At 40.2% G+C, this 14,334-nt stretch overlaps 2 protein-coding genes across 3 annotated transcripts; both read right to left on the minus strand.

Moving 5' to 3' along the window:
• Nucleotides 1-3,730: 3,730 nt before the first annotated feature.
• fis1 (fission, mitochondrial 1) lies at nt 3,731-9,382 on the minus strand. The gene is made up of 5 exons (XM_082526569.1): nt 9,293-9,382; nt 8,553-8,685; nt 5,870-5,946; nt 4,597-4,702; nt 3,731-4,510 (listed from the first exon to the last, which is right to left on the minus strand). Exons 1-5 carry the CDS (start codon nt 9,335-9,337, stop codon nt 4,407-4,409), a joined length of 465 nt encoding a protein of 154 aa, XP_082382695.1. The 5' UTR covers nt 9,338-9,382; the 3' UTR covers nt 3,731-4,406.
• Nucleotides 9,383-9,484: 102 nt separating this feature from the next.
• LOC309703863 (cytidine deaminase) lies at nt 9,485-13,995 on the minus strand. 2 transcript variants are annotated; one of them, XM_082528782.1, is made up of 5 exons: nt 12,405-13,995; nt 12,200-12,316; nt 10,870-10,981; nt 10,738-10,795; nt 9,485-9,750 (listed from the first exon to the last, which is right to left on the minus strand). In XM_082528782.1, the coding sequence occupies exons 1-5, from the start codon at nt 12,409-12,411 to the stop codon at nt 9,637-9,639; spliced, it is 408 nt and encodes a 135-aa protein (XP_082384908.1). In that variant the 5' UTR covers nt 12,412-13,995; the 3' UTR covers nt 9,485-9,636. The 2 variants fall into 2 exon arrangements, with proteins under 2 accessions (XP_082384908.1, XP_082384907.1); XM_082528781.1 differs by having other exon boundaries at nt 10,870-11,026.
• Between the last annotated feature and the right edge of the window lie 339 nt (nt 13,996-14,334).

A 14,334-nucleotide genomic window follows, 5' to 3' on the forward strand; every position in this document is an offset into this window, starting at 1 on the left:
GTAGATCTCGTCGTGGGTCAGCAGAGTGAAGAGAAGGGAGCTCAACACACATCCTTGGGGAGCCCCCGTATTCCGTGTTCTTGGGCTGGAGGTGTTGCTGTTGACCCGTACTGTCTGCTGTCTTCCTGTCAAGAAATCTAGCAGCCCGTTATACAGCAAGGTGCTGATCCCCAGCAGATCCAGTTTGTGAATGAGTTGCTGGGGAATGATGGTGTTGAATGCTGAACTGAAGTCTATGAACAGCACTCTGACATATGAGTCTCTAGTGTTCAGATGTGTGAGGGCTGAGTGAGGGGCAGTTGAAATTCCATCATCGGTTGAGCGTTTTGACTGGTATGCGAACTGAAATGGATCCAGGTTGGGGGAAAGCAATAATTTGATTTGATGCATGACTAACCGTTCAAAGCACTTAACTTAATAATGATGGAGGTGAGTTTGACAGGACGGTAGTCCTTAAAGCAGGAGATAGATGACTTCTTGGGTTCAGTAATGATGGTGGAGGGATCTCCACACACTGTCTGGGGATTGTGTCACCACGGTCTGTAGAGTGGGCTTGTAGTCTGTGATGGTTTGTATTCCTTGCCACTGCCTCCATGTATCTCTGCTGTCGCTGAAGCTTTGCTGTAGCTGATGCCACGTGACAGGTTTGCCCTTGCTGTTCTTAGACTCACCTAATTCCCGGCTCTGAAGGCTTGCATTTTTCAACTTTAGGAGCATTTAAACCTGACCTGTGAGCCATGGTTTCTGATTGGCCCAGACAGTGATAGTCCTGGTCTCTGTGACATCATCGATGCATTTTGGGATGTAGGCAGTGACAGTTTCTGTATATTCCTGAAAGTCTGTGGTGTTGTCGTGTGTGGCGGCCTGTGGTGGAAAAGCAGTGCCTCTGAGGACCCTTCTGGCCACACCTGTACCTGCTTACGAACTGGTTTGGTGACTTTGACCAGGGGCCTGTGGGAACCCATGGCACACCTAGATTTCTGCCTGTACTGACCCTTATGCAAAATAGGTGGAATTAAGACAGTTCCAAAAGCAAACACAACTGATCAGTGCTGAGAGTGGTCCTGTTGCTGAGGTTGGGATGATCCTGTAATCTCTTATGAACGACCTCCAACGCTTCTATGACTGGGATGCAAGTGAAGACAGATGTAACATCTCTCTCTCACTGTACATGTACTGTTTATAAAATTAGGGAAACATAACCTGCACAAACAAAATAATTTGCAGGACAAATGTTTGACATCAATTTTGTTCGATTTGAAGAAGGTAGGGGGGGCAACTTCACTCACGGGTGTTTATAAGGTTGGGGAAACCTGCAGTCAGCTGAGACTGAAGAAGTCACTTGGATGAGTGACGAAACGTTTCTCCAACTGAAAATGTCCAGATGAACAGAATCAACCTTTTGGGATTTACTTACCTGGATGATTAAGCACGCATCAAGACGTTATTTTATTAAACATTTTAAAATGTTAGCAGCACAAACAAACATTTTTGCAGCACAAACCAGCACAAACGTTTGACATCCATTTTGTTTGATTCCATTAATATGGGGGGGCTGGTTGACCTCTAGAAATTTTTGTTAATATCTTTAAAATAATAACGGCACAAACAAAAATTTCTGCAGCACAAACCAGCACAAACGTAGCACAAACGTTTGATACCACTTTTGTTGGATTTGGGTAATGTGGGGGGGCTGGTTGACCTTTTGACCTTTACATTTTCATTAATATCTTTAAAACAGAAGCAGCACAAACGAAAATTTTAGCAGCACAAACCAGCACAAACGTAGCACAGTTGATTGACACCCATTTTGTTTGATTTAATTAATGTGGGGGGGCTGGTTGACCTCTGATGACCTCTAGAAATTGTTATTAATATCTTTAAAATGATAGCAGCACAAACGAAAATCTTTGCAGCACAAACCAGCACAAACGTAGCACAAACGTTTGATACCACTTTTGTTGGATTTGGGTAATGTGGGGGGGCTGGTTGACCTTTACATTTTCATTAATATCTTTAAAACAGAAGCAGCACAAACGCTAATTTTACCTGCACAAACCAGCACAAACGTAGCACTAAAAAAGTAGACCATTTTGGCCCGTTTTGGAGCAGTCTGGGGGGATGGTGACCTTTGAATGACCTATAAAATAAAGTTTAATATCTCGGAAACCGTAGCAGCACAAACGCTAATTTTACCTGCACAAATCTGCACAAACGTAGCACTAAAAAAGTAGACCATTTTGGTTTGTTTTGGAGCAGTCTGGGGGGATGGTGATGTCATCAGCAAAAAATAGAACTTTTAATATCTCAGATACTGTAGCAGCACAAACGCTAATTTTACCTGCACAAATCAGCACAAACGTAGCACTAAAAAAGTAGACCATTTTGGCCCGTTTTGGAGCAGTCTGGGGGGATGGTGACCTTTGAATGACCTATAAAATAAAGTTTAATATCTCGGAAACCGTAGCAGCACAAACGCTAATTTTACCTGCACAAATCAGCACAAACGTAGCACTAACCGCTCCGCCTATTTGCCTTTACGTTTCAAGTGGGTGGGGGGTCAGCTTCACTCTGCTAGGTGGACCGGGAATCGTCAGGGGAGCGAGCCGGTGACTCGTCGGGACCTACAGCTTTGACACCGCGCTCACAGCTGCTGTGTTCACCGTGTTTGTTGATCTGATGTGTGTTATGCGTGGCAGTGATGGGAACACCACTGCGCAATATCGCATATGTCAGATTATCGGTTCATTATCAAATAGCAAACGAATAAAAAGATTATACATACATATTAAACAGGTTCTAAAGTAAATATGAAAATAGCTTCAAAAGTATATAACATGTTTTTAAAGTTGCGTTCAATTTTATAAAAGGATTTTAAACAATTTTGAGTCATTTGTAGATTAATTTAATTATTTGATTCAAGTACTTTGATTCATTTACTCTATTTAATTTGTAAAATATGTGTACACACACACACACACACACACACACACACACACACACGTAGAAAAATATTTAGTATACACATCCAGAAATGCATATACTATTATATATTGTACATATATTTATTAGTTTCAGATGTAGCCATTCTTGTATTTTGCTTGTTTACATTATTGTATTTTGCACAACTCTGTTGCTTGTGAAGCTCGCACACAAGAATTTCACTCACATGTGTTGTACCAATGTACCTGCACATGTGATGTGACAATAAAAGTGATTTGATTTGATTTGAAAAAAAGTATTATTATTTTCTTTTTTAAAGCACAGCAGTGCAGTCACTGCTTGAGGTTCTTGGTCTAAATGCCGTTTAGATCCTTTCTGCGTGGATTTCTCTGCGAGGGCAATCCAGCTTCTTCCCACAGACATAGGTGTTAGATAACTGGTGATTGTGTGCTGTTTGTGGATGTCAGGTGAATAAAAGGCTTCAACGTACAATTAAAATGTGACTTGTGAATACATATCCCAAACAACATAGGCTAATTATGCTAACTATGTAAAATTCTGATTTTGACTTTTCTTAATTTCATTTCATTACAATGTATTTATCCATATAAATACATTGCTCAATGTTTTAATATCTTCTTATTATAATGAGGACTCCATGTAATCAAATGCTTATTTGTGCTACTTGTGCTGCAAAAGAATTTAAAGTATAGCTTTTACTCCACAGTAGTGTGTGTGTGTGTGTGTGTGTGTTACTCTGAGATATCAAAAGCATACAACACAAATCTCTCATTTGATAATCATTTTATTAATAGAGATGGAAAACAACCCATTAATATTAATGTTAGGAAATGCTTTTTACACAACATAAAACAGTTTAATTTCCATTATAAGAGCTGCATCCCTTTAAGAAACTGCATGTCCAGAGTAAATGCAAACATCTGCTCACTGCCTCCTCAGCAGCAGCAGCAGAAGTATGGCAGAGTCACCGAGACGTCACCATCAAACAAATGATTCTCTTCCCTCATTACAGGATTACAAGCTTCACTTTCCGCTTCATCAGTAACACTTTCTGTAACGCTTCAAAAATCAATGCAACGAACAACAACTGAAGCAAAATCATGCATCTGGACAAATTTTCTTTTTACAAGCTGTAAATATTTGGGCTGAAGTGCACAGTATAAAAATTATATAAGGGTTAAACAACACGTCTCCTATTCTAGTTTGTTTAAACGACAAATGAGGAAGTGACAGGTTATTAGTGTGTCAACAAATGGTATGTACGACGATTTTCACCCCTGTTACAGCTGGCAATATTCAAATCTTTTAAATAACGCAGTTTAATTTCACCCTCAAATCAGAATTCTACGTCTTCCAAGCTTTTAGTACAAAAGCTTTATTTTTATGCAGGCTGGTCAGTGTGTGAGTCCAGAAAAACATCCACGTTCCCACTCACACCCAAGTTAGGATTTGGCAGCTCCTTTTGACACGGCCAAGCCGATGAGGCCCGCTAAGCCGGCCACGCCAAGGCCGATTCCCCCGACAATCGCCATGCCGACAAGGCCATCTAGATATCAAGAGGTAAAAGGTCAGGATGTAGTTTTCAAAACACAAGCGCTTTTATTATGAAACCATTTAGTGCCTCTTTCTTACCTTTCTTTAAAGCCTTGTCGATGAGCTTCTCCATCTCCAGAGCCTGCTTGTTCCCCGGCTCGTTCTTTAGGAGAATGCGGATATACTTGAGAGCTTTTTCATATTCCTGGAGGGAGAAGAGAAAGTCTAGTTTATGGAAGTCCTTCCAAAAGCAGCTCTCATCACTCGACAGCCACCCCTGTAACACCTCCAAGCGGCTATCTAAATTAATGGGGAGATAGAGCCATGGCAGTAATTGCTGTGGTCAGTGGGACTTTGCTCCATAATAAAGGGTCTAAAAAGGTTTTTTTTTTCTCCGCCTGCTATCCACATCCAGGTTACACAACGCTCCTCCATTGAATGTGCCGCTATGTGCATATAAGTATTGTACAGCACTTTGGTCTACCAGGTGTGTTTTTAAAGTGCTATATAAATAAATAAATGATGATGATGATGATCGACGTCATCCCTCCAGATCACTCGAAACAAATGCTGATTCATGTAACGGATATGGCAAACCAAGGATACCAATAAGTGTGCTTATCTGCGTCTTTTTATGTCCACCACACAGTTCAAACGGTCATGAAGCTCTCACTGCATGCCTGTGATTGGTTCGTTTGTTTACCGCTTCAGCTGCTGATTGGCTCGTTGGGAATGCGGGCAGGGTAACCGCCAGCTTCAGTGGCAAAACTTTTCCACAGATTCATTAAATGGCATGTCTCTCTGGCATCATTAAAAAGGACATTTTTATTCACGCAGGAAAGCATGAAAGAAATCCATCATGTGTTGAAGATCGTCAGGTAAAAGGCGTTCATGTACACTCATTGTGCAAAAGGTAACACGGAAGAGACCGAGTTCATTGTGACCTGCAGACTTTGAAGGTCTGATTAGTTATCTTCCAAGTACGGTGAGTGGGAGGTCAGAGAGGAGCACATTATGGTACTGAAATACAAGTGAGGGCATTTCTTTTACAGAGAACTGGGTGTGTTAAGGAAACATTTTCCTATTAGTGTATGTAACCATGCCTCAGCAGTACTTTAGGATTAGACCAATTAGAAAAACCCTCGGTAAATGCGAACCAATGAGTAAGATGACATGCTTTTAGGGAGGAGCAGGAAGTAAGAGGTAAAGTCAGAGAGAGAAATATTTTGCGCTGTCTGTCAGATTTGACCTTTGCCCTCTCTCTTATCTGAAGCTCAAAAGCAGCGTGATACAAAAGCAGAGATTTCTGCAGGTCTGTTTCTTCATTTTGTCTCCCATAAACCTGAACTGAGAAGAAACAGGTGCCACTCACTTTGAGTCTGTAGTTGGCCACTGCAAGGTAGAACAAAAAGTCCCGGGAGTCGTCCTTTGATGCTTTCTGAACCAGTTCTACGAGAAAAACAAACAAACAAACAAACAAACAAACAAACAAACAAACAAACAAACAAACAAACAAACAAACAAACAAACACACGATTCAAACCAGGAAAGCTGAAAACACACTGAAGCCACAAAGTCACAAGTTACAAGAATAATCACTGTGCAGGTAATGGAGCTGGCTGTGCTGAGCTTTTCCAGTGACGCAGCGCCAGTGCCTAATCCAAAACCAGTTCCACCCATTTATACAGAAAGAAAAAGACCACAAAATTGCTGGTTCCAAAGTTGGAGACGCTGACCTCAGCGACCGCAGGAGGAGCTGCCGCAATGACTCACTGATGACACTCATCATTATCATTATTATTATTTTTTTATAAGAAAGGAGAGGAAAAAAACAACAACAACAACCAAAAAAAGAAAAAGAAAAATCAAACAAAAAGACAGTAGGAAACCACAGCAACAACCAACATGAGCATCAGTAACAGTAAATAAAAATATTGAATGTTACTGAGCAGCATACAGTGCTAATAATGCATAAAATGTTAAGAGGCAACAGCCGAGAGTGAGCCAGTACACACCCGAGCACCGAGAACCATCAGTGCACCAGCAGGCGGGGGCACCAGCAGGCTGGGGCACCAGCCACTGGCAGGGAGTGTGGGGGGGAGATGTTCTGAGAGAGGTGGAGTCTAAGACCCGACACAAACATGCATTCCCACCCTCAAAGACACATATGAAAATACTCACACACTCACCCAACATGGAGACACACAGACCTGTACGCACACACACTCACCCAGCTCCGGGCTCCAGGACCCCGCAGGGGCAATCCAGCAGCAACTTAGACTCTGATGGTCACCGCAGCTTAGACTGTACAATCCTTTTATTTGCATTGCTTGTCATTTCAATACCTTATCGTTAACAGCTGAAACAACACTTAAATCAATAGACTCATTACTTACAAAAAAAAGAAAAAACCTCCACAAAAATTCTTGATTAAAAGTTATTCCCATTTGAAGATTGGAATATTTTTGCTGTGTTGATGACAAATCCCTGAGTTTTAATAATGTTAAAAATTGACTGTTTTATGTATAAGATTTTACATGGACATGCCAACCTCCTTTATTTATTAGTGCAAGCACAGACTGTGGGTTTAGCACTAGGGCCACCACTAGAGGGGACTGTGAAGTAATTTATAGGTTCACTAAATTTGGACAAAATGTGCTGTTACTACTCAAAATACTAACCAATTAAGAGTCTATCAATGGGAATAACAGAGCGCTCAACTTATCACACATTTAAGGCTCAGCTTAAACAACGGCTGAAACTAAACCAGCTCTGTTCCCACTTTTAACTTATCAAGTCTTTGTTTACTGTAAAGTTTTGAAGTGACCTGCCTGGGCTCACAGTTTCCATCTCACACTTTTTGTATACCGATGTCCATTAACAATGTAGTTAAATAACTACTTAAAAACAAAAACAACGACAAAAACCAAACAAAAGATTAAACTATTAGTTTGAAACAGTCCATAGCGTACCAACTTTATTCATAAAGCACTTTAAAAACAGTCGTAGAAGACACCGAGTGCCGTACATAAAAATGAAATTAAAATGAAGTGAAGACAGTACCACTAAAAACTGCAATAAAATAAAAACAAGCAAGTATAAAACAATAAAAACAAGCAGAGATGTATGTCACATGCTGGGTAGAAAGTCAGAGAATATAAATGTGCTTTAACATGGGTTTTTGAAATGGACACGTAGCTGACTGTCTAATGTGAAAAGGCAATTTATCCACATAGGAACAACAAGTCAGATGACCAGAGAGCTCGGACAGGAGGGTGGGAATAAAGACAGGCCTAGACCATTTAAGGATTTAAAACAAATACAAGAACTTGGGCTCTAGAGTGCACAGGCAGCCAGAATAGGTGTAATGTGCCCACAGCACAGCACAGCAGCATTCTGCACCAATATCGAGTCGACAGGGAAGAGTAACTCTAACATTAAGGGCATTACAATAATCAAGCTGAGACATAATAAAAGTAGCTATTACAGTCTCCAGATGAAAGGACAGGTGTCCCCTTTGCCAGTTTTCTTAAATGAAAGAAGCTGTACTTAACTACTGCAGCAATATACATGCTCATGTTGAACTGTGGGCTGGTTCTCAAAAAAGTCCAAACTGAATAAGTACAGCACCAGCACTGCGTCAGCGGAAAAGAGTCATCAGGAAACCTATAACAAGTCTACAATCCAAGGACATTTCTATAATTTTAGTTACTACAGTTACATTATTTTGTGGTGCAAGGGAAAGCTCTGGTTAATTTTACGAGTTGATAACCAGCTTCCTGTAACCGTTTATCCTGCTTCCCAAAGTTAGGATAAGTGAATCCTGATAGCTGAAAGAAATCCTAGCTATGTTGAACTCGCTTTGTAGTACAGGGCCCAGGTTATGTGTTCAGCATCAGTTGCGATGGTGATTTAACGAGGTAAAAAGGAAGCTACTTTGATGACTCAAGCTATCTGGATTTTCAGTACACCGCAAGGGGCACTTGCAACAATCCTGTTAGCCAACAGAAAAGTAATAACATTATAAGTACATAAGGCACAGTGGGTGGACTTACCCTCCAAAAGTACAATCCCCTTCTTGATATCCTGTGAGTATTTACTCCTGATCAAACACCAAGCATACTCAAACTTTGTTTCTTTGGAGACAGCACCCTTCGCCAGCTCGCTGTTATATTTCTTCTCAAATTTCTGGAATTATAAAAATAGGCAAAAATGACCGGTTTCATAGTCGAAGGAGCTTGCAAAGAAAAGCGTCTGGACTTCTTTAAGTTGCTTGAAGACGTTTCACCTCTCATCCGAGAAGCTTCTTCAGTTCTAAGGTCAAATGGTGGGGAGTCCCAGATTTATACCTAAAATTTATACCTGGTTTCATATTTTATTATTATTATTTATTCATTTACAGAAAAAGTCACTTCGATTGTGTTTATATTAGCAGATGCCCTGACCCTTCCTCAGTATTGTTTGTTGTGTATCCACGAGGAACAATTACAATGTTCAGCTATTGAGCAGGTTAGTTCACAAAGTAAAGTCTAACATCACTGCCAAACTACATTAGCCATAAACTGTTTTATTAGTCGAAACTACGATAACACAGTGTCCGGATGTTCACTCATAAACATGATGATTAGCACGAGCTAGCTACGTGACGCGACTAAGTGCGTGTCGACATGTCACAGTTCTCCCGAGTACCAACGTTTATCGACTGACAGACGCCGTGGGGCGACAGGAAAAGTCGCTCATATGCTAAATGTGTGTTTTAATCCCAAGGAAGAAGTTTAATAACGTGAAAACTTACTAGAAGGTCTTCAGGAGCCACCACATCACTCAGTACAGCCTCCATGTTTCCGGAAACGAATTTAAGACACGCCCAGCGTGGTCACATGACAGACACATAAACGTCATCGTGAGATCTCTCTGGTAACGCCTCGCTTGCGTAACAAAAAAACATCAGACGTTTAAACAATAAGCTTTATTGTTTATGGGTAGCTTGGCATCACATTTATATTTATTTATCGTAAAATAACTTCAAAGATGATAGAAGTCTACAGGCTGTTTTATTTTTATTTATTATTTATTTAATTATTTAATTTTGCTATGTCACTGTAAGATCAGCCGAAGAAGGATCTCACTGAGGTTTCATCAGTTCTTAGCTAGATGTGATGGGGAAAAGGCTAAAGGCAACAGTTCACTGAGGCTGGTTTCTTTGTAAGAGCCGTCTGGCTTGGTCAAGTATACAGTCCAGTCTGATCCAAACTGTGAAACACACAGAGAGAAAGCAAAAAAGATATAAAAATATCAGCAAGCAAGGTTTAAAATGGGTCATTTCCAAAATTATAATTTATTCCTAACATAAAGTATTTCAAAGCCCAGGCAAGACTCAACTGGAATAAAATATCATTGGACTGGATTAAATGGCGAGTCTAACAATAATGGGTCATCTTTAACAAAATAAAGTTCATGCATTATATTTCTAAAAGCTACATGTATGTAAAGCATGAGGTTTAAAGTGGTTTGTGTTTTTAATTTGGATTAAAATGGTCTATTGGATTACAGAAAACATCCCTTCTAATCACACTGTAAACATCAGCAGGAAGATCACAAGTCAGCAACAACAAAGTATAACCCAACATTGAGAATCACAAGTGGTGGGAAAGGGGCGAGACATGCTCAGTGATGTATCATGGTGAATGCGCCTTACTAACATCGGGCTGGAGCTACAGGGTGCCACGTTTATGAATGTCGCGTGTCCAGAGGTCTTTTATACCTTGCAGTATAACTCTGCTGAACAAATCCAGGTGACACATGATATGATGTGGTATGATATGGGTGTCACTCGCACATATTCGTACATATTTGATCTTCATCAATTTTACTGCAGCACTTTCTTGTTGTTACTGTCTTTGATGTCTGTAAGTGTGACGCCTCCAGTTCCCCAAAGGTACAATTTTAATTTCTGAAAGGACACATAATAAATCTAATCTAATCTTAAATGTTTATGACAATATTTTAGGAGGAGAAAATATGCTTTTTTTTGCTGATACAAAGTGCCCTTCACTGTAGCAAAGCTATAACACTTTACTGTTCTAGTTTAACAAGCCTGTAAAATGCAGCTTCTCCTGCTGGAAGACACACAGCTACTTATCACTGTAGATGTGTTTTACAGGGAAGGATGAATATGGGTTCCTGGATTCCTGGGTTACTTTCCTAGATGGGAAAAAATCCTTAGAGACACCTCCTCACCTCCATGAGGACCTGTCGGCACGCTCCGCATGGTCCAACAAAGCGGTCTTTGATGTCACTGCATAGAGGAGAGGACAGGATGAGCGCTCGGGAATATGTTGCAACGTGCTTTGTTGAGACTGAGTGTCTTACCATGTCACGGCGATGGCGCTGAACTGTGTGTGGCCCTCCACCACAGCTCTCTGGATGGCAGTCCGCTCGGCACACACCGTCAGTCCATAAGATGCATTCTCCACATTGCAGCCTGGAACCCTAACAATACTTAGACCCTGGGCTCTTTTACAGTGCTCTACTGGGAGGCATCGTAAAATCACATTTGATATCTCCGGCTTTTGAAAAGCAATCATACTTTGTGAGGTGTACATTTGGGTCTGACTGTTTTACTGCCTTCTCTTGGTAAGTCAAAATCTGTGATTCGTAAATTGTTTTATAAATAAAGTCTGCCGAAACTATTAAAATATATAAAAAGAATTACGAGAGGAAATTGCCTCTGTCAGTTTTATTTACTTTCTATAGAGATCACATTATTGTATTATAACTTCTGCATGCCGTTTTTACTACTGAACCAAGTTACAGACAATAGAGTAGAATAGAATAGAATAGAATAGCAATATCCTTTATTGTCTCTCATTGGGGAAATTCACAGCCAAGTTAAGCTCAGTGCCAGATGAGATCAAAGCGGATTGGATAAATTAAAGTTTGTAGGTTTATTCCACGAAATGAAAGTTTCACTGCAGCAGCACATGAGCACATCTGCATTATGAGGAGCTACAAAATCCTGCGCAACAAACAAACGATAACATTTACTGCAGTGCAATATACACGAGCATGTATATTAATTGTGAGTATGAGGTTATAGATAAACACAAATTCACATATTAGAAGAACAGTCAAATAAAAGTGAAAATTGAATAATGTTATATAGTGAGTAGTATCGGTGGAAGAGTACTTGGGTTCATTTACTGTCGTTAAGAACATAGACCATTGAGTGCACACTAGAAATAAAATTCAGTGCACTGACTTGCAATCGAATCAGCCTAAGTAAACAAATCTAAATATCAAAACCTAAAATGTATACATGTGAGCATATAAGAAAAATGCTTATATACATGTGATAATTAAGAAAAGCACAGGATCTTAGAAATGAATAAATATTGTATCTGGTTTTTGTTGCTTGATTATAAAAACCAGTGCATTAGTACACGAGAAGCATACGAGTACTATAACTGCTGTTGCTGTCTGTCTGTGCTGTTGTGCTGTGGTTTTATCACAACATTTAATCTGCAGATAAACTAATAAGCACATAAAAAGCATACTGGCCCCTGAAATGAAGCCACCGTTAATTGCACTTAAGGACAGTAGCCTGCTTGCTTAATTGCACTTTCAGCCATTACTTAATATTACGGTATCTATGACAACCACACTTTATGAGCTTGCAAAACACACTCCTGTCTGTTATTACCTGTGATTATGGCGCCATCTGCTGTCAGCACGGCCGCACCGACAGGGAAGCGGCTGTATGGACAGTAAGCCTTGTCCCGAGCCTGCAGGCACTTTGAAACGAGCTCCTTTACTTGATCTGCGCATGACAGGCAACAAACCTGTGTGAGCTGTGATTAAACAAATGACCCCCGAGGCTGCTGAGACTCCGTGAGGGGTGCACTTGCCTGTCATTGTAGCTGAAGACGCTTCTGGATTATGTCACCTTATCCAACTACGCTGTTCCGTGACAAAGAAATAAACTATGGTAATGCAAGTGGCTTTTAATTCAGGTCTGCCGACGGCTGCCGGGGGGTCGCGAAACTACGAGGTTTTGTGACAGCTGTTTACCGTTCACGTTATTGGCTGGCAGGGGTGCAGCGTCATCGACCAGACTGGGACCGTTATATCAGGACTGCAGAGGACCTGGCTTTTGGCAACTTTCTCGCGAGAAAAGTGGGATGAGAATCATTTAAATTTTTAATCAGACAAAGTAAAACACTCGGAGGTTCTACATCACCAGAAAGTGTGAATAAAGCTGCTGTGGTGTAAGGCAGAGCGGGGCATGTTTACTGGTTTTAATGCTCGGACATATTTAAGGCATCCAAACTGAACAGATGGAAGAAGAGGCAAAGATTTGTTGTTTCCTCTATTGTTCATCTGTGTTTCCTACATACTTAGAAATAAAGTCATCAAGAAATTTCCTAAATTCCATGAGTGGGTTAAACCATCACAATGATTTGAACAAGCATCTCTATATTCAAAGCTCTCCGTGCCAGAGGCTATCATTGTAGTGCAGAGCTGTTCAGTGAACCACACCGCTGCACTGGCTCACACGTTTGTTCATTAAAAAGAACACAGTCACTTGCTAAAAGTACAAATTCTGCTTCCGTGGGTCTCTTATACACGTTGCTCCTGTGCGAATTACATTTGCTATGCAGTCCAGTGTTTTCTAAAGAGATGTGGTGGCGGTTTAATGCACAGTCATAGTTGCTGGCAGGTACTCAACGCTTCACATTATTATAATTTGTTTTATTATTATTTTTTAATTCCAAAACAAGTTCTTCTGCTCTAGACTAATATCTAAATATTAAAGCTTCCAGTTTGGATTTAGAAGACAGACACTCTTTCTACTTTCTTTTTTGATACAGCTTATAGTTACTGCTGGATTAGGTGACCCTGAATGCTGCTGGAGGTTTCTTTCTGTTAAAAGGGATTTTTAACAGGAATATAAATAAAACTGCACTGAAATTGAATAGATTGCTTTTAGTGAAAAATTATTTGCTCATTTTGAATGAGACACGTTTGTGGCATGAACTCACAAATATTTATGCCCACGTTAAGCAATTTGATTACATGAAAAAAAATGTCCCTGTAAATTTTGTTATTTAAGTACAATGGAAAGATTTAAATGGAAATTTACGTCATTGGTACACAGTGAATTTACAACGAGCACTTTTCATTAATGATTAATTATTGCAAAAATAAATCAAGCTTTGATTTGTATTTGTCAGCTGCATTTTATTCAGAATTATTGCTCATGTTTATGAGGGCAAATAGTCTTTTTATAGTGACATGTTTATCAGTGTGGTGGATCGTCGTCATGCAGCACAGTGCGTAGAGGTGATTCAGTGCTTTCTTGAGAGACAGAGAATTGTAAATGTGTCAGCAGTTCCTGGGCTCCTCTGTCATACATGCTGCATTTTGAAATTCACAAAATATTTTCGGTGGGTGGCAGGTCTGAGATGGATTCAGGCCTTTTTGGCATCATCCTTCCCCGAGAACCCCCTAGGTACCATCACAGGTGATGGAGTTTGACCTGATACTTTCATAGTTGAGAGTCCACGCAGTCATTTCTAGTAAACATTTTTGTCTTCTCTCTTTTTTTATATGCTGTCCAAACTCTGAGCCCAAGGGATCTGGACATTTAGTACTGTTTCTGAGCGACTGAATGAGTGATTGATTCATCAGGTGCATGGAAAAAAATCGTTATCAGCACACCCTTCAATCATGGGTGGACTGATATGTATGCAGTAATGACCTCAGATCTTCAGCAGGTATCAAATGGCATTTAAGACAATGATGAAGCTCTCTAAACAAACACAATTACACTCACAA

This window comes from Aulonocara stuartgranti (assembly GCF_965226115.1).
Source record: "Aulonocara stuartgranti genome assembly, chromosome: 3".
In the NCBI taxonomy this organism is placed as follows: domain Eukaryota; kingdom Metazoa; phylum Chordata; class Actinopteri; order Cichliformes; family Cichlidae; genus Aulonocara; species Aulonocara stuartgranti.